A 22,364-nucleotide genomic window follows, 5' to 3' on the forward strand; every position below is an offset into this window, starting at 1 on the left:
GCGGATTGAATTTTGACAAAAATGGCACTAGAAGGAGAAGGAAAGGAAACTGAAAAATCAAAGCATACACAAACGAACTGTCATTTCACTCACTGGAGCTCACGGAATATCTCGCGCAAAAACTTCAAGTGTGAATGCTAGCTTATCAAAAAACCTGTAGAGAAAACTCATAGTGTGGTCGAGGCGTTAGAAAGAAAATCACATACCATCTTTTTATCATTGCGGCAGCATAGAAACTTTTATGTCAACCCTTTTTTGTACACCCAAGCAGCAGCGCCCTCTAGCAACAAACTCACAACTGTCATTCTTGAATTCGCGTTCCGTTGCAGCAGACAAGCGTGCGAACGGAGCAAACCAAGCACACAAGCGAGAACGCGACAGGGCGCGTTAGGAACATGGCAACAAAAGATTCATAAACATTAAACGAAAAGATGCGCTACGACCGGTAAACAGTGTAAAGACAGTTGTATTTCGTGCATTAACATGTGCAAAAGAGTTTCAATCGCTGCGTCGTTCAAGTGTGCTGCAGAAGCTACGATCGCGAGTGGTGCGTCGTAAGGGCGTCCGTGAACGACGCACCTTCTCAAGATGTCCGTTAGCGTGACCGTACACGAAATTCGGCCACCGTCGCCGATCGCCGACGCGCTCCGAAACCCGTTGGACGATCTGGAGACGGTGCGAAAAGCGGCCAACGAAAAGCTGCGTATCCGTCGGTTGGTGCAGGTGCGTTCTAGTGAAGCGGTTGGCGTGGGGAAGGGCAATGATGTCAAAGTCCTTCCGACGACTGACCGTCACCAACTGCGACCATAGGGATGACCTCGTTTTAATGTTTGACCACCAGCGTTTTTTTCTTACGTGTGACGTAATGAGGTCATTTATGATTTTTGGGGTTGTGTTTCAGTGGAAGTCTTATTTTGTTTCGCTTCTGTACCTTTTTCCCACGTTTGTTTGGCGTGCGTAGGTTCGGCAACAATCAAAAGAACTGGCCGCCAAAGTACGCCAGGGCTACCAGCAAGCGAAGGAGAAAGAGTTGGCCAAAATTGAGAAAACGAAGCGCGATGAACTACAAGCGTGGAAAAGGCAACAAATCCGACACCTGCAGACCGAATATGCGCGGTGCGTTAGTGAGGTCGGGGAAGCGCATAAAGCGGCCGAAGCCGCGGAAGAGTGTGCAGTTTGGTTTGAGGAAAAGCGCGCAGCGCAGCAAGCGGTGGCCTTGCAGCGCGGTCGGCAGGCTGAAGAAACGGTTGCCCGCGAACGGGATCGCAAAGAAGCGGCGAATGAAGCGAAAAAGAAAAAGAAGTACGTCCCATCGAAATCGATTGCAGTTCAGACGGCCATCATACCAGAGCCAGAGCCCATTCCTGGGCCCAGTAAATCGCACGCCCAAGAATTGCCCACCGGGCCCACCAGTACGCTCAGTCCGTTCGAACAGTTTCGTCTTACGAAGGGAAAGAGTAGCCTGGCCAAGGAACGTACCGTTGCTTCTTTGACGATTTCTTCGGACTCTGAAGATGACGAACTTTGCGATATCACAGGTAGGGCCGATAAGGAGAATGTGCCGGCTGCTGGCAAGCGGTATAGTGCGACAGATTTTACCTCACCCAGCGCCGATGGTCAATCGGTGCCCCCGCAACGATTGAAGCCGTTTACGCAAATTTCCGACCTAATTCAACAACGTCGACAACAGCGACAAGACGATCGACAACCGACGATGTCGAAAGGACCTGGCCAAAGACCGTATGGTAGTTGTGGAATGCAGAAAGTGGTTCAGTTTGACGACGTTAGCGAATACAATACGCTCTCTTTTCCCACGAGCTCAGTCATGACGAACGACGATGCATTGCATCCGGCTCCGAGGGTCCCTGAAACGGACGATGAACTACCGCGGAAAGTTGCACCGCAGCCGAAAGCTTCAAACCACGAAAAGCCAATCGTAAAACGTGGCAAAGCTGCACTACCGACCGAAGCACGTCGGACAAGCAGTTGCGGCCCGACTTCCGGTTCGTCGGTGTCGTACGGGGCGGAAACGAAGGTGCAGTATTACGATCACAATACACGCTTCCGGAAGGAGTACGATCAACCGATCGCCTTCGTGCGGCGAGAAGAGCGCCGCGAGGACGAACGTAGCGCTATGGAAGAAGCGAATCGGTACGAAAAACTGCAGCAGGAATTAGCCAACGCAAGAAGGTAAGATTGAGGCCCTCGAAAGAATAGGCGGATAAGCATTGATCTGTGAATCGTAACGTTAATATTGCAGCATTCCTATCGTGGATCGCGGCAAGCCGGCTCTTGAGAAGCAGCAAATTCGAAAGGATTACGAAAAATTGTCCCACGAACTCGACCACCTGACGAGGGAGCAGAATAGGTTAAAAAGTCTAGCAGGGGTAGGTAACCAATTAGTGCCATGATCGGTAGATGGTAGTTTGCTCGATCCTTACTGACTGTTTTCCCGTTTGCAGCCCAGTAAAAGTCATCCGACTGAAGCGGTGATCAAGCAGAAAGCAGCGGCGCGACAACGTAAAGCAAGCGAAGTGATTGAAAATTTACTTCGACAGCGTTCACTGGTGACATGTCCGGTGGTTCGTCAACCGCATGATGACTCCGCAAGGGCGACTGTGCATCCGGCTGCAATAAACGTAGCTGAGGGTAGTCGGATTGCTAACGTTTCCAGCGACAGCTGCGCCTCAATTGTGCTGGGAACCTTCGAACGGCCAGCGATACCTTTGCCGGTAGATAAGGCACCAGGAGTTGATATTGGAGATGCCTCTGGGTTGGACAAAATTACGCAATTAAAAGCACTTTTAGAGCAATTGAACGAACAACGCAAGCTGCTGACGGTGGAGATCGACAAAGCGACCACAAAGGTGGCACTAGATGCGGAACGTACCGCGGAAAACGGTGGGCATAGGACGGCAGTAGTGGAGTTGGAAAAGTTGAAACGTCGCCAAGAGGAACTGAACGCACAGCAGCAACTATTACAGCAGCGCGAGCGTGAAGTGGAGGCTTTGGGACGCGAGTTACGCGAGAAGATGGCCATACTAGATCGCAAAAAACGACCTGGTGATGATAAAGAAAAAGAGGTGGCCAGTAAACGGAACACACATGCTAAACTACCAACGGTACACGTCGCTGCGAAGGGGCAGAAGGATAAGATCGAGGTAGAAGTTGAGCAACCATCGACTGCCAGTACTGTCGATAGCGGCAGCAGCAGTGGTGAAGTGAGTGCTATTTCCGGCTCCGAGATTCCTGTAAAAATCATCATCACCGTAAATGAAAAACCAACCAGCAAAAAGTTGAAGCACAAAAAGAAGAATAAAATTTTAAACAAGTCCCAGAAAAAGGTGAGCATCGAATTGGAATCATCGGATCCTCCGCCTGCCAAACCGACGATCGCGGAGCACACGAAAGAGACAAAAACAACCGTCAAACAGGTTACAGAAGGTGATTTCTCGCTCGGTAGTACTTCGACATCGTCGACGATCTACCGCACGTTACCACCCAAAATTGGACAATTGAAAATCAACAATCTTCTCGGAGAGCTTCAGCCAGAACGCGGACATTCATCTCGCCCCGTACCGGGTAAACCAAAACATCAGTTAAGAAAAAGGGACACAAACATTGCAGCGGTTCCCCCGACGACGGGGCGACATGCAGCTCGACCGGGCACGAATTTGAATCCCCATCTGATGCGCTACATTGTACGGTTGCTGGGAATGTCTCATCAATCGATCGATCAACTCGGGGTTAGTTCAAGCACCGTTTCCACCCCGAACGCTTCGGTTGTGAACGTTAGCGCCAACAGGAGCGGCGGTACCGTGGTTGAACCAACGAATAACGATCTTGAGCGTTCGGCTCGATTGCGAAAGTTTATCGATGATAACTACAACTTTCTGCAGGAGATTGACGACACACTTCGACGTCATTCCGATCAGTCTGCCAATAGTAGTAGTGGTGCGGAACGGAACGAGCGTAGCACCATCGAGGGCGATCGTAACGATACCATAGATCCGGAAGTAAGCCGGGTAGAGGACGTATGGATGAGCACACTGAGGCGTAGGGAACATGCAATGCGGAAAAGTAATGACAAGAAAGATGAGGGTCGGGATAAAACGGATGCAAGTAAGCCAAAGACCAACAAGAAAGTATCCGAAAAGGCTACTACCGAGACGCCGATGTCTCTTCTGATTCCGGCTCCTATATCTGCCGTGGCCGAACAACCGATCGTAGCACCGATTCAGCCACCGAGGCCTCGATCGTTCGGCACACCGATTCAAACACGAGCCCAGGAACCAACAGTGAAAGCGACGTCTCTGAAATCTATCCTCAAATCTCCCAAACGCGATCCTCCAACCAGAGTAGCAAAGATCATCACCCCTCAGGGCCACGTTGAAGTGATCAATTTGAGCGATCATGAGGAGCAGGAGATACTGGAGCGATACTCGCAGCTAACCGAACGCGGCAGTCAGCGGATAGCGGAATTGTCGCAAATGATCTCGCAAGTGCGGGAAGAGAAACGGCGATTGATCGAGGATAGTTTGTCTTCGTTCGAGCAGCAAGAATCATCTACCAAATACATGGATCTTCCGCCGGTGATAGGAAGACCGTCGAACATGGTTTCTTCCGATGCTCCTGCTGCTGCTCCCGTTCACTCGCCAGCGGTACCTGTTGCACAACCGATCCTATCACCACCGATGCCTTCAGCCGCTCTGCTTGATGATCCCGTAAGTGAGGAGATCGATAACATAATCTCCTCGAAACAGATCGGACTCAGCAAGGACAGTGGTATTGCAATGTCGCGTCCTTTAACAGCGTCCGATATCCGCGAAAGTCCGTCCGAGGAAGGTAGCCAAGTGAAAGAGCCACCACCATTCGAACCATTCCTGAAAGACATTCCAAAACCTCCAGGAGGGGAGTGTGCCCTGGCCTGGAAAGTGTCACATGCTGTCACACGTAGATCACAACCAGCACCAGCGCCTCCCGTTGCGATCACTCGCTACAGTCCGCACCTGGAGGAAGCTCCGATGCACGAGCTGTCTACCATTCCCGAGGTTGAAACACCGGCTGCGGCCACGACGAAAGCGAACGTATCATCGCTTTCGGTGTCCGGCCCAGACCGTCCTTCGGATGGCCGAGCGGAACAGGTTTTGATAGAAGCCCGCAATAAACTGCTTACAGAGGCTGCCGCGGAGGACCTTTCGGTTCCCGATCTCGGCTACGATCGGTTTCCAGTGTTTGAGGAGTACGTCCGCCAAACGGAGACAGAGAAAGCACCGACCAACGACACGGTCGATCTGCGATTAAACGTAACCGGCGAACAGACGCTCACCAATCTGCTGCAGTATCGACGCTTTGCCGGTCCAGCTCCGGCTTTTGACATCACAGAAGATCACGCTGGTTCCACGTCGGAGGCTAACGGAAGTGACGGAACGCTGCCAGATGTGGTGGCTGAATTGCGGAAACTGAACATCGTCATAAAACCGTTCGATCATTCACTCGACGATTCCAACCGATCGACCCCGTTTTCGGATCAAGCCAGTGGACAGCAGGAGCCTCCGATGCAGAAAGTTCCTGTGATGAATCCACCACCAGCCTCCGGGGGTAGCGAAGATCCTGCAGAACTTATGGAGCTGCTCTCTACTTCCCTCGGTCCTGATCTCCAGCGTATTCCAGGGCTACAGTGGCTTTCATCCATGCTACGCCGGCATCAACAGCGGCAACAGCAACACCCGCCAGGAACCGATAACTCAAGCACCAGTTCCTCGATGTCGTTGGTTGAAGCTGTAAAAGATCGTCGTCAAAGTTTGCAGCTACAGGAAACCGACGGCGATTGTGGTAAACCACTGAATCTGACGAAATTCATCCAACGCGAACTGCTGATCCGAACGCTGCAGCCGTCACTTTCGTCCAGTCCCATTTCGCACAGCACACTGCTACATTCGCTACTAGACCTTAGCAACGTAACGAGTTCCGGCGGCGGAACACCATCACCGATGGGAGAGCTTCTTTCGCACACGCAAGCATCGGACCGGAACGTGCAGCGTACGTCGACGCCGGTAGCCAGCAAATCGATTACCAGTGGCACTAGTGGGCATCCGAGAGGGACCCTTACTGGCGGAGACAGCGCTGGCCAAGAAGGGATAAGCAATGTGACTACCGGCGGTGCACTGTTTTCTAGCGAATCTCGCATCTCGTCGGTACACTGGAGCTCGTCATCCGGCAGCTCGGAAGGAAAGCTAGCGATATCCGACGTGAGGCTTGAGCGGAAAACACAGTGACTCCCAGCAACTCCCAGCTTTGCGGCCCAAGCCCACCGTAGTGAAGAAAAAGAGAAGAAATTATTTGTTGTTGACGAAAGCATATAGAGTCGTAGTTCAATGTTTGACTATTTTTTAAATCAGTTCAAAGTTGTTGTAATCAGTTTAGTTTATTGTGGAACCAGCTCTAGGGAAATAATTGCATTTATACCAGAGTTAAAATGTAGAAATTGAGTATGTTTAATATGTGTAACTGCTTTAGTAAAAATAAATTCATTGTATGTTCTATTTCCAAGTTAACATCAAGAACATTCTGGTTTTTATATTCCTGATCATAAGAGCATCAGAGCATTGAGGTTCGGGTGTCTGTAAAGTTGACCGGGGCTGTTTCGAAGGTTCCGATCGTCGATCCACTGAGGTATGGTGTTGATATGAGCAATCATACGGATGTAATTCCTATTTTTAGTAATCCACTTCCACGCAGTAGATAATGAAGGTGCCATTGTACGTGCCGCTGATCAACCATTTCCTGCGGAGGTACGGTATGAAATCTGTTGCTCGTTCTACGATCGTTTTTTCTTAACTCTTACCCGTTGGCTGTCATTTCAATTAAATTTGGTGTTCCTTTCAGCGGTAAGGACGGCTCGATTGTGTCGACCTGGCCACTGCCAATACGATACAGTTCCAGCAGTCCGTTTGCGGTCGGGGAGAAGATATACTCCGTGTCGCCGGTGCAGACAATGCGTGTCTTGAACGGAAGTGGCATCTTAACGATCAGCGTTGGAGTGGAGTTCTGTGTAGGGGAGAAATACGAGCTACTAGAACCTTGAAGGTTCAGACCACTACCGTCGCGTGTGTACTTACGATGGCGTCGGTAATGTCGTGAAAAAACACCTCTCCCGTAAGATCGCAACTAATAAGCAACTCTTGGCGGCGGTTCAGGATCTTCTGTAAGCTCGTAACGGCAAACGAATGGCTTTTCAATTCCACCGTCGCAGGTGAAAAGTAATTCATTCTTCCACCACCATGACCGTTGGACCCACCAAGAGGCAGCAGCTGCGTGGTGGAACAGAGCAACAACGAACCATCCGCACAGCCGACAACAAACTCTGCGTTCGAAGTGGCCAGTATACGAGTCAATATGAGCGCTTTTCCCAGACTGGCCAACGTCGGTGATGGCGAAGACAGTTTGAAAATTTTGTCCTTCGCTACGGTTTTTCCAACACGCCACTGGATAACGGTTCCGTCACCGTGTGCTGTTAGCAGCGCATGATCGGCCTTGGACATTGGGCTGTATCGTGCCCACGCCATGTCGACCACTTTCCCACAGTCGGTGGTCTCGGAGTGCAGCTCGGTAAAAGAATTCCTTTCATTTTTTCGATTCATCTCGTACTGCCAGATGTAGACATCGCCCGCTACGGTTCCACCGGCGCACATGTCCCGATTGAACGGGTTCGTCTCGAGCGATTCGATGCAAGCCTTCACCGGATTGCTGCAAAGTTCCGTCCACTGAACCGAACCCCCATACCGGTCGCGGGTGGGACTGAAAACGGTAACGATGGACGCGAAATGGTCACACCACGCATCGTGGCTGGGACTGCAAGCAATCACTAGAAGCGGAGCGTCACGGGTCAAGATGGAAAGCCACGCGGCAGCACCGGCTGTGAATGGTCTTCCATCACCCTGTGTGGCTAGGTCGTGTAGCTTTACGGTAAGTTCCTGATGACGCCGAACACGGTATCGGTCGAACGATGGGTCGTACGGGTTGTCGTTACAGTCAAACAGCGGTGTCATACCGTAGGACAGTTCTTCGTTCAGTATCGGTTGTACCTTTCGTATGAAGGTGGCCAGCTTGGAGTCGTCGTAGGTTGAAAATTTTCCTGTACGCGGTGCGCTGATGGTTTGTGTCTGCAAACGATTTGCGTCAAAACGATATCGATCGAACCTAGGAAGCAACACTTACGGCCATCTCCTTTCTTTCCTTCGGTTCCGTCGTTGCATCGGAACATGCGGGCACTGGTCGTGGGTCCACGCCGCACTCGCGAGTCGTTCGCTTCTCGTCGATGTCCTCGGAGCGTGACGATTTAAATCCGACCGGTCCGCTAGCGGTAAACGAAAAATTGCGAAAATTTTCGTCCATCGCGATCCCAGGAGTCGGCATTGATTGGAACATGTTTTCTATTCATCCTTATTCGTGGTGGGTAATTCGTTGCCATGGTAACGATTTCGGTGCCTAAACACTGATGCTCTCCTTGACGACCTCCGTCAAAAAGTCCCGAAACAACTTGTAACGCAGATTTATTTATCGTGTTTTTGAAGAAACAATTATCGCCTACCTCGTTCACAGAATAACGAAATGAGCACCTTTTGGTTACTGTTACCTAATTTGGACGATGAATATGACAAACGGCGGTTGACAGCGGTAATGTAAACACACCGGCCGGTTTCGTTACAATCGGCGTTGTGTCAGAGTCAGCTGATGACCAGCTGTGTGCGTTTCGTGCAGTGTGGTTTGTGGTGCGCAATTGTATGAGTCCTTGTCGTGTGCATACGTGTGTGTGTGTGAGTGTAGTTAAATATCCTTTTCGCGAGATTGAACGCCAAAACGGTAAGTGGCCTAGTCTCAATAGTCACCGGAGTCCTGGAAACGCACAGATTTCTTGGCTTTGGCGTCACAATGCGTTGGTGAAGCTGGCGTCGGATTAGCCGCAGAATCACGGTACGCCTGGAGGGCCAAATCTTCCGGTTCGTTTGTGTGATATGCCTTCCTTATTTCCTCGTCCGGTATGATCGGATGCGGACATGGGTGTTCCACTGGTTCAGGTGTTTTCGGAGCCGGTGATGAAGTTGGCATTGCGATTGGTACGGGTGATGTCGCTCTCGGTTTGGATACTTCGAACCCGGTAAGCCTTTGTTGTACCTCATCAACGGGCGGCTCAGCGGACGTTTCGGTTTCGGCCACCAGTTTCCGGTACTCCTCGTCCGTTGCTTTTCGCAAGTCGTCGCACAGGTGCCCCGCGGCCAAAAGGTAGTTGCGCACGCTGTCGATCGCGATCGGGGCAAACATTTCCGGATGGGCCTGCATGTACCGATATACATACAAATCGGCACTAACGATGCGAAATCGGTGCGCAAAAACAACAATTGTGGCTCCGATGTAGATGTCCTTGGCCGTGTAATACGACGGTTCGTTTGGATCGCACCCCGGGAGCCACACTTTGCGCGGCGAAAGGAAACGCCCTCCGCGGATGCCGGAATTATCAATGGTCGATTCCATGATTTGGATGGTGCCATCGGCCAGTGAAAGGCTCAGAACGAACCGACGCACCTTGTCCTCCGGATGGGCCGTATCAAGCACACAGCCGTACCGCAGAAATTTGTTCACATTCACCAGATATGTCACAACATCTTTCTTCGGACTTTTCGGCACCAGGCTGTGGTGCGATGCGAGGGAATCCTCCGGTGTACCCAGTCCAAGGTACTGCGGAACATCCAAGCGCGGTGTGCGTGGCGCAGGCGCATCTAACGTTACGCGGTCTGGCTGTACGATTTTAAGTGCCTTTTCGTAGTAACTGCGCGTAAAACCGTCGCAGTCGAGAAGCAGAAACTTGCGGCCGTACACGAAAATGGTGCTACCCACAGTGAGGTCCTTCGGGGAGTAGTACTCCGACACTTCGTGGTCCGTTTTTTCGAGGAATATCGATGGATGAGACACTGAAAAGCAAAAGCAAAAGTCACATTAATACGGGACGTGGTTTTCAACATCATAAGTCACAGTCTACCAGGGTTTTCTTTCCAGTTTTTGGGAAGTTTTTGTTTCCTTAGCAACATCGGAAAGTAGTCTCTGCCTTCCTGGTTCTCCTTCAGCTCTTTGATCGAAACGGTATCGTCCTCGAGATAGTAAAACAATTTGTACGTCATTAGCTCGCCACCTTCACGGTCGCGGTCATCGAGCACGCAATCGAAGCTGGGGAAAAGGAACATGGAATTATTACGACAAATAATCGTAATCACCAGATTGCCTTTCGTTGAAGCACTTACTGCAACACCTTGCCCTGATACTCGAGGTATTTCCGTAGCTTATCGTCCGTCGCAGGGTACATCTTGTGGTGGCGGAACGATTGGCGCTGGCTGATGGAGCGCTCGTTCATGGCCGGATCCGGTGGCAACAGTTCGATTTCGTTCAACTCAATGCCGTTGCTAAGCAAAAACTCCTTCGTGTACGCATCGCAATCGGTAATGTGAAACACGTAGCCATGCATCTCCACGTTGATGCCGATGTTCAGATCCTTCCACGTATAGAATTCATCGCGTTCGACCGGACCCTTGATCTTTCTGCCTCGTCGCACCAACCGCCCCTGCGGGTAGCCACAATTTTCGATCGTTGGTTCCAGCACCGTCATGGTGTCATCCTCGAGAAAGTACAATATGTTCACGTACCGGATGCGGTACGTTTCGGTGGCCGACTCCGGTACCGCCTGCCGGAAAAACGCACTAAAGTTGAGCGTTTTCTGGTCGAACAGCACAAAGTGAGGCTGGTAGGGTTTGACGGGGAGGTGGCGAACTCGGCCGTACGTAAGGATCGGATCGTACAGGACGGTATCATTGCCGTTACCGGTGGAGCAGAACTGAATCGAATCCTCGTGCAGCCGTTCACCGCCTAGACCACATTCGGGGCGCACCGGAATCGGGTAACCGTTGATGTACTTGAAACTCTGTGGTACGTGGTGCTTCTGACGTAGCCGGTTGGCGAAGTCGTTGCCTGGCAGCTTCGGCAATCCCTCCATGCTCTGTTTCCAGGAACCAGTTTCGAATCTTGCGGACCGATACTTTTCAACCGCTTCGCAAAGTTTGTCTTAAAAATTATGCGTCTGGTGCTGTGTGGTACGTTGCATTTTATTTTGTTTCGAAACTAACCAACAAGCGGCATCGTTTCTATGGTGTTGATACCATCGTTACGGTCAATGGTAGCTGTGTTTCGAAAGAGAGTGCGCATGAGCGTTTCTACCGTTTCTAGTTTCACCTGTTGCGCTCGTAAAATGTGATTCTGACGCCAAGACTCTCGCATGTCGCACATCTTCTACACTTGAACCATTCACCTTAGGTTGTTTGAACTAGATTCTATTCCTGCCGTTTACCAAAAAAACCTAAATAATTACTTTTTTGTGCATGTGAAATGGAGTATTTTACCATTTAAGTAGAAATGCTTTTGAATCCTAGTAGTCCTTAGAAGACCAATATGCCACTTTAAATTGCGCACTTGCGCCATTACCACATAAGCCAGATGCAAGCGCTGGTTAACGATAAAATCACCCCAGCGCACCATCCAATACCGATAACAAATCGTAGAACGTCCCGACAACAAATGCTTCATTAGCGAAGTTAGCTTTACGGCACCGGTCGTTGCTTTTAAGTGAGTCGAGGACCTTTTTTAAACATGGAACATGTTCTTAAAAATATTCAAAGTCACCTCATGGAAGCTAGTTGTGTCCCAAATGAGTAATCATTTTCATCATGTTTTTACCTGTAATAGAATGGATTGATGTTGAACTAGAAGTCGATGTGTAATTTGGCTTTCACTGACGTACTCAAATTGAAACAAGTTCTTCCCTCAAAAGCAATTATAAGAAAAGACAGAAGAACAGTTAAAATCAACTAAAAAACCGTAGAACATAATCGTTTAACCGTCCATCAGGGACGAGACGAGGGGCAGCAGAACAACGCATTGATCCTAAACCTTTCTTTCTACAAAACAATCTCTTCTTCAAGGTGGACTTGAAGCGCACTTTGTTAAAAGGTTTACAGCAATTTCGCACAAACCACCTTTCAATTACCGACCAAACACCGAAAACGCCTTTGTTAATCCATTGTGTTTTATCTTTCACAATGAGCCGGCCTTCTTTCACGTTCAATTTACGTCGGTTCGGCTCTGCTGGCGCTTCCCCGAACGCAACAATAAAAAGCGATGGGCAAAATTTGAAACGAATTCTCGTTAGATTTTGCACTAGTATCAAGAATACATGTCCTTTTTTGCATAACTTTCTTCTATATTCTTCTATATTCTTCTAATATTCTTAGACAGTATCTATACAGTGCCGTAAAAGTGAACGAAAAAACATGTTCCGCTTGTCGGCCTCCCTAATGCGTCGGTCTACCTCCCGGAGGTGTTTCCTCAGTGACCTTGGATCATTCTTTATTAATCGTTCAATTAGGTATGAAAAATTTTAGAATGTGCATTTTGCATCGTAGAAAGCTTTGCGACTCACAGTTTGTCTTTTCATTCCAATCTCAACAACATTCAACAGCACGTCCCTCATCGATATTGCCCCGGAAGTTCAGGAAGTATTGCGGGAAGCACCGCAATCGCTAGTGGCACTAGAATCAACCATCATAACCCACGGTATGCCGTATCCACAAAATCTAGAGACGGCGCTAGAGGTAGAACAAATTGTGCGCCAGGAGGTAGGTCTTTGTTTCATTGGCAAGTTTATTAACAATACGCAGCAACATTTCTATCGGTGGCTGCCATCGTACAGAACTCTGTACTTCTTCAAAATCCTAGTTTGAATGCTCCAGGCGGCGTATAGCTCGTCGGCAATCGGCGGGTTTCTAACTGAGTTTCAACTTTCAGCAACATCGCAAACCACAAGACCACGGCAGAGAGGAAGGTGCCTGTCTGTATGTGTGCTTGAATTTGAATGGGGAAACTGACTGCTCACTGTGGTAGTCCCCTGGCGACTGTTCCGGCACCAGTGCCTCTACACAAACCGCAATATTTAATTAAAACTAAATTTCAGCATCAGTTGCAGCACGGGTTAGACGGGATGCAGCCATAGTCTTGCCCATTGCTGTTGTAATTCGTCGTTTGCCGCTTCAGTATTATGTGAACTCTTGAGGCCACTACGGTATGTGGGCGGTTCCTTGAATGCCTGCAGAGTTATTAGACCAGAAGATGCTGCGGACGCGCTGCACAAGTTCGCAATAATCCTTATTATAAAATGCAACGTTTCAATGTCGGTATCCGTTGGACGCAACATGCTTATAAAGGTGTATTTGTTATATGTTGCCTTCGCAGGGTGCCGTTCCAGCAACGATCGCTATTGTGGGAGGCCGCATAAAAGTGGGTCTCGGAGCGGATCAGCTGCGGTTGTTGGCAAGGACAGATAAAAGTGAATGCTTGAAAACTTCTCGGCGCGACATGGCGTATGTCCTAGCGACGGGCCGGCATGGGGGAACGACGGTGGCCGGTACGCTGCTCGTAGCTGAGGCCGTCGGAATACGGATCTTTGCAACCGGTGGTATCGGTGGTGTGCACCGCGAGGGTGAGCGGACGATGGACATTTCGGCGGATCTCGTCGAGCTTGGCCGGTGCCCGGTGGCGGTTGTTTCGAGTGGCGTGAAATCGATCCTGGACATCCCGAGAACATTGGAATATTTGGTGAGTGAACAACCGGCACCTGCTTCATCAGAGTTCTCTTCATCACATTAAACGCTTCGGATTGGATAATAAGATTAAAATTTTACCTCCAAGGACACGTGATTAAGTCACAAAAATATTTAAGGTTCGGGTTAAGTTTTTAGAAACAAGAAGATTAATTTTAAGATGACATCATATTGAAACACTATGTAAATCTCTGTTTCAATGTACGTCAGGAAACACAGGGGGTGTGCGTGGCAACGTTCGGGTGCCGTAATTGTGACTTCCCAGCATTCTACACTCGGACCAGCGGGTCCAAGGCTCCGTACAACCTGGCCGACGCAGCCGAGGCCGCGAAAGTGCTGCACATCAACGGGCAGCTTGGTGTGCGCTCTGGCATTCTGATCGGTGTCCCGATACCGGAACGCCATGCCATGAATCGCACCCAAATGGAGTCAGCGATTGACCAGGCGCTGCAGGACGCCCAGCAGGGACAGGTTCAAGGGAAAGAAGTCACGCCGTTCATATTGGCAGCCGTTTCAAAATTGACAAAAGGCAAAAGTCTCGAAGCCAGTAAGTAGATAATAACGTTATTATTTTAAGTTGTTTGATGATTTTTAATTACCTTTCATCAACAGATATGGCGTTGATAAAAAACAACGCCAGTGTTGCGGCGCAAATCGCAGTGGAACTAAGTCGGCTTGAAAACGGCTTAACGCACCGTCATGCAGCCGGTGGCTCGCAATCACCAGTGGAACACAACGGCGCTCCGGTTAGTTAGGATTTTTATATATAAATATATTTTATAATAAATTTAAATCATGTATAGATTAGCTCTACAGCTCTCGTTGCTTCGTAAAAAGAACACGAACACATGTCGTGCAACTGTTTCGTTATTCCGTTTAATATGTTTATTTTCTTTCAAGGTCGTCATCGGCGGCTCCGTGATCGACGTCAGCATGAACGTGATGGAAGATGACTTTAAGGTACGTGGAATCAGATGTGTTTCATTGTTGCTTCTTTGTCCTGTGCTGTCCTCTAAAAGACGGAGACAGATTATTGTTAGGTTGGCAAACAAAAGGGACCGCATTAGCAAGCAGAAGGCACAGAATCAAGGATTATTAAATATTTCATTCGTCTTTATTTCAAATTCTTCGTTTTATTTTTGTCCTGGTTGCATTTTGTTTTGCTTGTTACGTTTGTTCTCTTTTCCTTCACTTTCGGTATGTACAACATCACTTTAAGGATAACAGATTTCATTATATTTCTGGTTCTTTTTCTCTCGACCCATCCGATCCGTTTCATATTACCTTCATCCTATGGATTGGGTTAATATTAGTGGTAATTGTTGTTTATAAACTTTATCTCATCTGGTACACTTGAGACTTCTTTTGTTTTATATGAACATTCTTGGACTATAAACATTCTCTTGATTATTCGCTACTCTATCAATTCAAGTAAGGTTTACAATAATTACAACAGGGTGTACTGTTTAGCTCAAGGAGTTTTGCATCCTTCCGTTTATGTAGTGTATGTTTATATCATTTCGTATTAAGTGAATATTTTTTGAATGAACGAGCAGTAGTTAGCATTTTATTTTAACGTCATGTTTAAATGTGTTTTCTACGTCTCTGTGCCGCCGCTGTTAGCACATTTTGCCACACATCTTCACTTTGGTGTGACAGTTTTGATTTTCCTCCAAATTTATTTTACTTTACTCTCACCATCATTTGTTGCGGATCCTCTTCCGAGAGTGCTTTTGTCGCGAACATTGAACATACAATTTTAAACACGAAAGACTTATTCGAAGTGTAGGAGTATTTCGTTTCGCACTCATTCCTTAAATGCATTAACTTATTTTTTTTCGTTCATTTACTGGTTTGTGGCGCATTGGAATTTTCGAACAAAATTGAACCAAATGCTTATGATTTTATCCGTTCCGAGCTACAGTGATTTCGCGATGCCGTCGGTCAACACTTTTGGTTAGCGTGTGGCACATAATCCGCTATTTTATATTATCGAAAAGTGTAATGAATTTATTTTGGAATTTCATATCGTTTTTACACGCTTTCGTACTATCCGATGTTCCAACGTGGCTGCTAAGTTTAAATCTATACCTTTAATTTACAAACTGTTTATTCGCATCTAATGCACTTACCACGTATCTGCGTCGCTTGTATGGCGCTTGAAAAAATTGAGATGAAGCGACGAAAGCAATAAGGAAATCGCTGATGATACCAACCGATACGGTATCTAAAGCCCACACATGAGATGAAGATTAATAGCTACCTGTAGCTGGTAGGGTATTTACTCGTAGCTTTCGATTCTGAAATGCCGGCCTTTCGGTTGCCTAACCGAAGTGCCTACTAGGATCGTGATGGTTTTCCTTGTCATTCGCTGTAGTGTAATGTTTCAAGTTTCAATCCAAACTCCGCCTGTGAGACATCGTTTGCCGTTGGTGAATGTATTTAAACGATTATGAATATTTTGAGTTTGTCTCGAATGGCCGATGGCTAGTGAAGCCAAATTAATTTGGACATAACCGTCTTGTCAGCCAAACTGTTTATCATCTGGTATTCTTGTGCGAGTTGGATTTCTTTCTTCGCCCTTATATAGGCATCTTATTCGACAGTTCGTTTATCATGTTGGTTGTTGGTGTCATCTCCTGTCATGTCATCTCGCGTAGAGTGCAGGCAAAAGGTTAAATGGTTATTAAACAAAATATGTTTCTCACCATACCACTGCTTTTAGATTTATAGTAAATGTTTTGTGTCGCTTTTGCGCGCGCGGATGACTTCTTCCACCGTGGCACACCTTCGCACATTAATAGGCAATTGTATTCTACACAGAACACAACATAACGATTCATTATAGACTCTACACTAGCGAATAATGTTTCAAGAAATTCACTGAAATCACTTGGTTTAGGATTTTGTTACATCGTTACACGTGGTTACTTCTTTTACGGCCTCTCTTCTTTTGACGTTTATAATTTTTAAGATTTCTTCTTTAATGCCTCACATAGTTGCTCATGTGGTGCACCTCTTTCTCTTTTGATTTTGTATCTACGTTTCGTTTTGTTCTCGGTATCGAAATATCTTAATAATCAAGTCAACAAATTATTAAAGCCGCTATCTAAATATCATGTCGATCGTGAGTGTGTTTCGGATTCCGATCAAAAGCTCCTATTTTCTAATCTTACATATCATTTCGAAGATATGGCCGCTGGATTATATTTTTTCTGGCCATCATCTTGGCCTGTACCCTGGACGTTGAAACGTATTCGTTTCGGCGTCGCTTAGCTGATGGATGGTCGTTTCAGTTGCCTCTCCTTTTCTCACTCCCACCTCATGGCATGGAATCTAGACCGTTGTTCAGAGCGTGCCCACTGGGGATCGATAGAACGGTTACACACGCTACTTGGGATGCATTTTGTGACTGAGGTTTTCTACAATGTTTTCATAATCGTTTGTAAAAAGCACTCTCTGAGAATTCTCTCCCGGGCTCACCTTTGCGGAAGCGCCGTAATTATGTTTCTACTGTTACCTTATTTTCGTTTGGTACCTTCTCTCGCTTGCGCTCAGCACTCCATTCAGTGCGGTGGCCCCGTTTTTCGACCACCGACCAATCCGGCACATACAGCAGCAGCACACAAACACGGCGGGTGACGCCATGAAGCGGGTTGTAATAAATGAGAGGAAAAATTAAGGATGTGCGTTGTTTTTGGTAATTGCATTCTGCCTCACTTTATGCTTTACATTATCTCATTTTAAAGACACAATATCCTTTGTCCCCGCGGGCGGGTTTGCAGCGTTTTTTTCGTGGTAGTCGCTATGCATCAAAAATACACTTCACCTATCCGTTTTTTTGTGTTGTTTCAGTGTACCAAAAACCCAAAAGCAGAAAGTTCATCTTAAGGCACATATTGTCTACACTTCTTGTGTTTCGCTTGTTTTCGCGTTTGTTTGTGCGGTTCTCGAATCTAAAGGGGGTCGCTTGGGCCGCTCTCGGAACTCGCCACCGTGTTGAAGTGCTTCTTTTACATCAGTATCATAAGGAACAATACAGGCAGGCGAGGCGCCGACAGATATCAGTGGTGAAAGTGGCGCACGGCAAGGTGCAACGTTGTTGGTAAATTCGTAAATCTTCTGGTAGAACGAGTGTGGGTCCCATAATTTGATACGTTTTGCAACAACAGTGCTTGGGCTTTTCGCTAGCTCTGCTGGTATTAAAAAGACACATCGCACTGCTACGCACCGCGTACCTTGAGCTTGAGCAAATTTCGAAGCAGTAAAACGATGGTTGCAGATCTTACGTGGAAATTTCATTTACATATCGGGACATTGTTTTTGTGAGCAGCAGTGGATTTAAAAATAGTTTCTTTTGAATCATGCAGGATTTATTATGACTTTGCCAGGCGATCGTAAACAGGGCGCAATGCGGCTTCCGAATTCCGGCTTCGTTCAGCAAAGTATCCAATGGAAAGAAAGGCTGCTTTACTATGCCGCGCAAAACCGCCTTGCTGACCTCTAGTGTTCATTCTTGCATTTCCGTTTTTGCTAATTCCTTATCTTATATAATCAAGATCCCTAATCAAGATATTCGACTTACATACTGTTCTACATACTATCATTTAATATTGAAGTGTGGTAGTGAAACATGTTCGTTTCTTTTTAACTCTTACATCACTGGCTCGATTTTTGTTCGATTCATTCAAAATTATGTACAATTGTTTAAAGCAATCTTCCAAAGCAATTTTGTTTTTGTCTTTTTTCACGTTTTCTTCAATCTTCAATTGAAGCAACAGCGTTGCGCAGAGGGCATTGTGTGTTCCGAAAGCCTTGGATGGTCATAGGAAAATTTGTATGTGCGTGTATATAATGGATCTATAATAAGATATAAAGATATCCAATGGATAAAAATTGTCAGAGACTTTTAGTGTTGAACAGTAAACATAAGTAGTTGATCTTTTGTTTTATTTTGTTGTTTGATTTGAAAATAATTCAGCGAAGGTGGTTTGTGTTATTAAGAAAATTACAAAAATTCTTCTGCTGGCCAGTGCTTTCCGAATACACAACGTCGTCGACGCAACAACTCCCTCCGTTCACGATTCGTTTTACTATATATGGTATGGTTTCTATTTTTAATATGAATACTTCACTGCTTGTGCGTATGTGCACAGTCTCCTAAATGACTATTATTGTTAACAGGCTTACGATACTGGGGCGGAAAAGGAAACCGAGAGAGTAGGGATTTTATAGAACAGCGGAACGGAAACACTTGCCCCGATCTGTTTGCCACAGCGCAGTACCGCGTTTGACTTGGTTGTGCAAGGGTAGCGTTTCCGATTTCGTCACTGATATCATTCGTGTCTGGATTCTTTCACCTGGTCGTCCTCCGTAGTCCTCCTGTCATGAGAAGCGAAATCTTTTTAGGTCCGGTTTCGTATCGGTGCTACGATAGTGCTACCTAATTGTTTTTACATTGGTAACCGCTCTAGCAACGGAGTGAAGGATGTCGCTCCCAAATCGAGCCAATGTAATGAGCCTCGAAGTGCTACTAAGTTTGGATCACATATTTTTACGGTTTAAACGTTTAAAGATATTCACATGTTTCGTTGTCATACTGTATTAAATTTTTTTTTGTAACTAAAAGCATCCAACGCAGCGCAAATTTGTTTCAGTACACGAGATTCATAAGTTTTTTGGAAAAGTTTGTAGTCGAATTGTAATCGAAAAGTTTTTTTTCTTCTTATTTTTGGAAAAATACTATTTACGGGAAAAGGATTTAATTTGATTGCTTGTCTCCCACCAACGCCCATCCAGCGAATTACGGCCAGGTGCCAGCCAAACGAAGAACTCGGATAGAAACCGGAATGACACCTGGTACAAGAAATACGTTTCTCGTGGCGACGATGCCTCTCGCCTTTTTCCGACGGCCCACTGCAGGGATTTGGATTACTTCAGAGAATATAACCTGTTTACGTTGTCGTTAGAAACATACCAGTCACGGGTGGAAAGTGGGCGCAAACCCGTACTAAAGGTACGAGCCTGGGCTCGAAATGGATGACACGGAAGGCGGGAATCGCCATGCAAAGAGAATGAAGTTTGTTTGTCGGGATTTTCATTTTCTTCCTTCGACGTTGGCTGCTTCTGGTCGCCGCCAACGGCCCGTCTTGAGCACCGGTCACAGAAGGTTTAGTTAGCGAATGGTTGGTTTGAAGTTTCCAGCAAAAAGTTTGTGTAAATTGCACACATTATAGACGTGGTTTTTTTTCCTGTGGTACTTGAAGAAGCCGAGAGGAGCTTTCTTTTGCGCGGTTACTGCTTCTCGTCAGTTTGAGAAGAGCTAATTAGATTTGGGAAAAAGTTTTTACTGTACCAATCGTACCTGAGGGAACCTGGTGTCACCCATTAGGATGTGAAAATATTGTTTCAGTTTTGTTGCGGCCGATACGCCGGAAATGGCAGTGTGAATTTCGGGCGTCTTCGTCCTAAGATAAACAAAATTGTAGTTTTCAAAATATTTCTTCGTAACGGCTACAGTACCAGATCTGTTCGGATGAACGAATCATATAACGCCTAAATTGTCGGTTATTAGGAAAGAAATTTAAACAGTCAGAAAGTGATGTGAATTTAAATTTTGTTACTTTGCTAATCGATCAGCAGGTACTACTGTTTCCGCCAATAAATTAATCTTTGTCGGGACGTCACAAAAGCTGAAGCTTATGTGGAATAATTAATGCACTCCTCTATCTGTGCCGGCACGAATTCGAACGAAACGAATGCTTTTGATTAATCAGATCGAATGTTTATCAACTGCCAGGCCAACTGCTGATAAAAAAATTGTTAACTCATTTAAATATTGTTCATCGTTCTCCTTTCTCGATTCCAAACTGCTGCCAAGAACCGTGAGATCCCTCTCTGCCGATAGCGTTATTATTGTCATTTCATTAAACTCGCGTCTACCGTTCGGTGAACTGACGGGGGAACGCATGCTCGTCACGCTGCGTTTTATGGGGTAATTTAATCAACCAAACGGAGGATGTGAGAACAACTGTACAATCTATCATGCGGTTCGGTGCGTACTGGCCATTTTTGAATCTGCAATGTATCGGAAAAGAATCACCTACTGCGCCGCAGTAGACCAGAGAGCCATGTCATGTCTCTCAATGTATGAATTGATGATTGAATGATTTGGTTGTGGACATTAATTTACGAACAAGTGCCAGCTATTTTACCTTAGCGTAGTTAAAGCGTATATTGTTGCCGCATGTGTTGATGGTTGGTTGATGGTTCCACGGCGCCTAACTATACTATCAGTTACTGCTAGAGTGACTAGAAAATGGGTTTGCTTATTGCTCTATCTGCGATTTAGTATTACTTTCACGGAGAATGTGCCACCCCGGGAGAGAATTTCAGTCCATTTCAACACATTATCTTATGCTCCCGTTGTTGCTCTCGAAGGCAGCCAGATGCAGAATCCAGAACTAATCATGTCATCGTATTCCATATAATTAGGATACTGCTGCATGCGTTTTTATTCAAACGGTCCTCGTTGGCCATTACATGGCCACGGAAAGCGGGAGCTATGCTATTCCCGTGCATCCAACCCTAACTATATGATAAAGGGCTCAATGAACAATTATCCCGTTTCTGCATCGGGCACTTCGTTTGCTCTGGTGTCCGTTTGGCTGCATTCGGCCAACTAGCAGTGTTGCAACGTTGCACATTTTAACGCTGAGAGTAGCATTCTTGCAAAACGTAGGTTCGTTGGAGAACGTAAGAATTGCAGACGGAGGTGCGCATCAACGGGTCCAGTGGGGAATTGCACGGTTTTCGCGTAGGGCTTAAGACTTGAAAACTGCAATCCGCACTTTTGATCCAGCGCCGGTCCGCTTATGACTCCGTCCTTTCGCCGTACTCATTGCAACATAGCGCGAGAGCGTGTTGGCCGTTGTCTTCTACTTTAAGCTACCTACGAGGTGGGAGTGTAGTAAAGGCGCCATACTCGCATTACGTCCCCTCTTTGAGGCCTGCCTGCGTATCAGTCCTTCGCTTGCGAAATCCAAGCCTTCAGACCGGGACGCAGCTGGGACGTTACCGTGCAATCGAAAGCCGGAAGAGCGTGTAAACGTTGGTACGAATGTACAGGTTTCGTGTTTTGTGCCATTTGTTACCCTCTATCATGTATCGAGTACTTCTGGCTCGCCTAGTAGTAGCTAGTAACGGGATAATGCTGAAACGTGGTATGGCTGGTCGCCACGCGGTTTGATTTTGATTTGCCTACTCACTCCAGGGAACGCTTGCTACACGTTGTTCCTATTTGTTTCAGTTAAAAACGGCCACACGGCGCAAACATCAATGTGCGGCGCCCCCGCTATCTTTAGGGTCCTAAGTCTAAATCGCCACGTAAGAGAATCACACAATCGGGTCGTGCTACAGTATGTTCTATTTTGTATCACTACTCACTCACGCCCTGTTCACAGCTGTTCCGATTCGACGACACCCGACTTTGGTCATTATCTACACTCTTCTGGAGCGTGGCTCGCGCGCGGTTAACCGGCACGGACACAGCGTCTTACCTAAATATCTTCACAATCACAATCGTTACTGTCCGTCGTCTCCGTGCCCCGGTAGAAGCGAACGCCCTGTTCGCGGTCGTACGTGATGCGCGACCGTTGCTGGGAT

The 22,364-nt window shown here is 46.9% G+C and overlaps 4 protein-coding genes across 4 annotated transcripts; 2 read left to right on the forward strand and 2 right to left on the reverse strand.

Annotated features, from left to right (window-relative positions):
• The first annotated feature begins 588 nt into the window (after positions 1-588).
• On the forward strand, positions 589-6,312 carry LOC131207206 (uncharacterized). The gene is made up of 4 exons (XM_058199817.1): positions 589-723; positions 962-2,190; positions 2,261-2,387; positions 2,463-6,312. Exons 1-4 carry the CDS (start codon positions 589-591, stop codon positions 6,276-6,278), a joined length of 5,307 nt encoding a protein of 1,768 aa, XP_058055800.1. The 3' UTR covers positions 6,279-6,312.
• A 343-nt stretch (positions 6,313-6,655) lies between these two features.
• LOC131207207 (uncharacterized) lies at positions 6,656-8,397 on the reverse strand. Its single transcript, XM_058199819.1, has 4 exons — positions 8,221-8,397; positions 7,122-8,165; positions 6,848-7,050; positions 6,656-6,786 (listed from the first exon to the last, which is right to left on the reverse strand). Exons 1-4 carry the CDS (start codon positions 8,395-8,397, stop codon positions 6,720-6,722), a joined length of 1,491 nt encoding a protein of 496 aa, XP_058055802.1. The 3' UTR covers positions 6,656-6,719.
• Positions 8,398-8,880: 483 nt separating this feature from the next.
• LOC131207208 (EF-hand domain-containing protein 1-like) lies at positions 8,881-11,044 on the reverse strand. Its single transcript, XM_058199820.1, has 3 exons — positions 10,299-11,044; positions 10,040-10,224; positions 8,881-9,971 (listed from the first exon to the last, which is right to left on the reverse strand). The coding sequence occupies exons 1-3, from the start codon at positions 11,042-11,044 to the stop codon at positions 8,881-8,883; spliced, it is 2,022 nt and encodes a 673-aa protein (XP_058055803.1).
• A 1,354-nt stretch (positions 11,045-12,398) lies between these two features.
• Positions 12,399-22,071, forward strand: LOC131207209 (pseudouridine-5'-phosphate glycosidase). The gene is made up of 7 exons (XM_058199821.1): positions 12,399-12,469; positions 12,563-12,719; positions 13,333-13,695; positions 13,911-14,247; positions 14,313-14,425; positions 14,601-14,660; positions 22,009-22,071. Exons 1-7 carry the CDS (start codon positions 12,399-12,401, stop codon positions 22,069-22,071), a joined length of 1,164 nt encoding a protein of 387 aa, XP_058055804.1.
• Positions 22,072-22,364: the final 293 nt, after the last annotated feature.

This window comes from Anopheles bellator, chromosome 2 (assembly GCF_943735745.2).
Source record: "Anopheles bellator chromosome 2, idAnoBellAS_SP24_06.2, whole genome shotgun sequence".
NCBI classification, from domain to species: Eukaryota; Metazoa; Arthropoda; class Insecta; order Diptera; family Culicidae; genus Anopheles; species Anopheles bellator.

What these genes read in the sequence shown, in the direction of transcription:
- LOC131207206 (XM_058199817.1), top strand. Translation starts at nt 589, where the DNA reads ATGTCCGTTAGCGTGACCGTACACGAAATTCGGCCACCGTCGCCGATC. An exon ending in GTATCCGTCGGTTGGTGCAG is followed by an intron (nt 724 to 961) that starts GTGCGTTCTAGT and finishes TGGCGTGCGTAG; the next exon opens with GTTCGGCAACAATCAAAAGA. An exon ending in GAATTAGCCAACGCAAGAAG is followed by an intron (nt 2,191 to 2,260) that starts GTAAGATTGAGG and finishes TTAATATTGCAG; the next exon opens with CATTCCTATCGTGGATCGCG.
- LOC131207207 (XM_058199819.1), bottom strand. Translation starts at nt 8,397, where the DNA reads ATGGACGAAAATTTTCGCAATTTTTCGTTTACCGCTAGCGGACCGGTC. An exon ending in ACGACATTACCGACGCCATC is followed by an intron (nt 7,051 to 7,121) that starts GTAAGTACACAC and finishes TCCCCTACACAG; the next exon opens with AACTCCACTCCAACGCTGAT. An exon ending in ATTGAAATGACAGCCAACGG is followed by an intron (nt 6,787 to 6,847) that starts GTAAGAGTTAAG and finishes GTACCTCCGCAG; the next exon opens with GAAATGGTTGATCAGCGGCA.
- LOC131207208 (XM_058199820.1), bottom strand. Translation starts at nt 11,044, where the DNA reads ATGGAGGGATTGCCGAAGCTGCCAGGCAACGACTTCGCCAACCGGCTA. An exon ending in TATCAGGGCAAGGTGTTGCA is followed by an intron (nt 10,225 to 10,298) that starts GTAAGTGCTTCA and finishes CCTTTTCCCCAG; the next exon opens with CTTCGATTGCGTGCTCGATG. An exon ending in AAACTGGAAAGAAAACCCTG is followed by an intron (nt 9,972 to 10,039) that starts GTAGACTGTGAC and finishes TTTGCTTTTCAG; the next exon opens with TGTCTCATCCATCGATATTC.
- LOC131207209 (XM_058199821.1), top strand. Translation starts at nt 12,399, where the DNA reads ATGCGTCGGTCTACCTCCCGGAGGTGTTTCCTCAGTGACCTTGGATCA. An exon ending in AACAAATTGTGCGCCAGGAG is followed by an intron (nt 12,720 to 13,332) that starts GTAGGTCTTTGT and finishes TTGCCTTCGCAG; the next exon opens with GGTGCCGTTCCAGCAACGAT. An exon ending in CGAGAACATTGGAATATTTG is followed by an intron (nt 13,696 to 13,910) that starts GTGAGTGAACAA and finishes AATGTACGTCAG; the next exon opens with GAAACACAGGGGGTGTGCGT.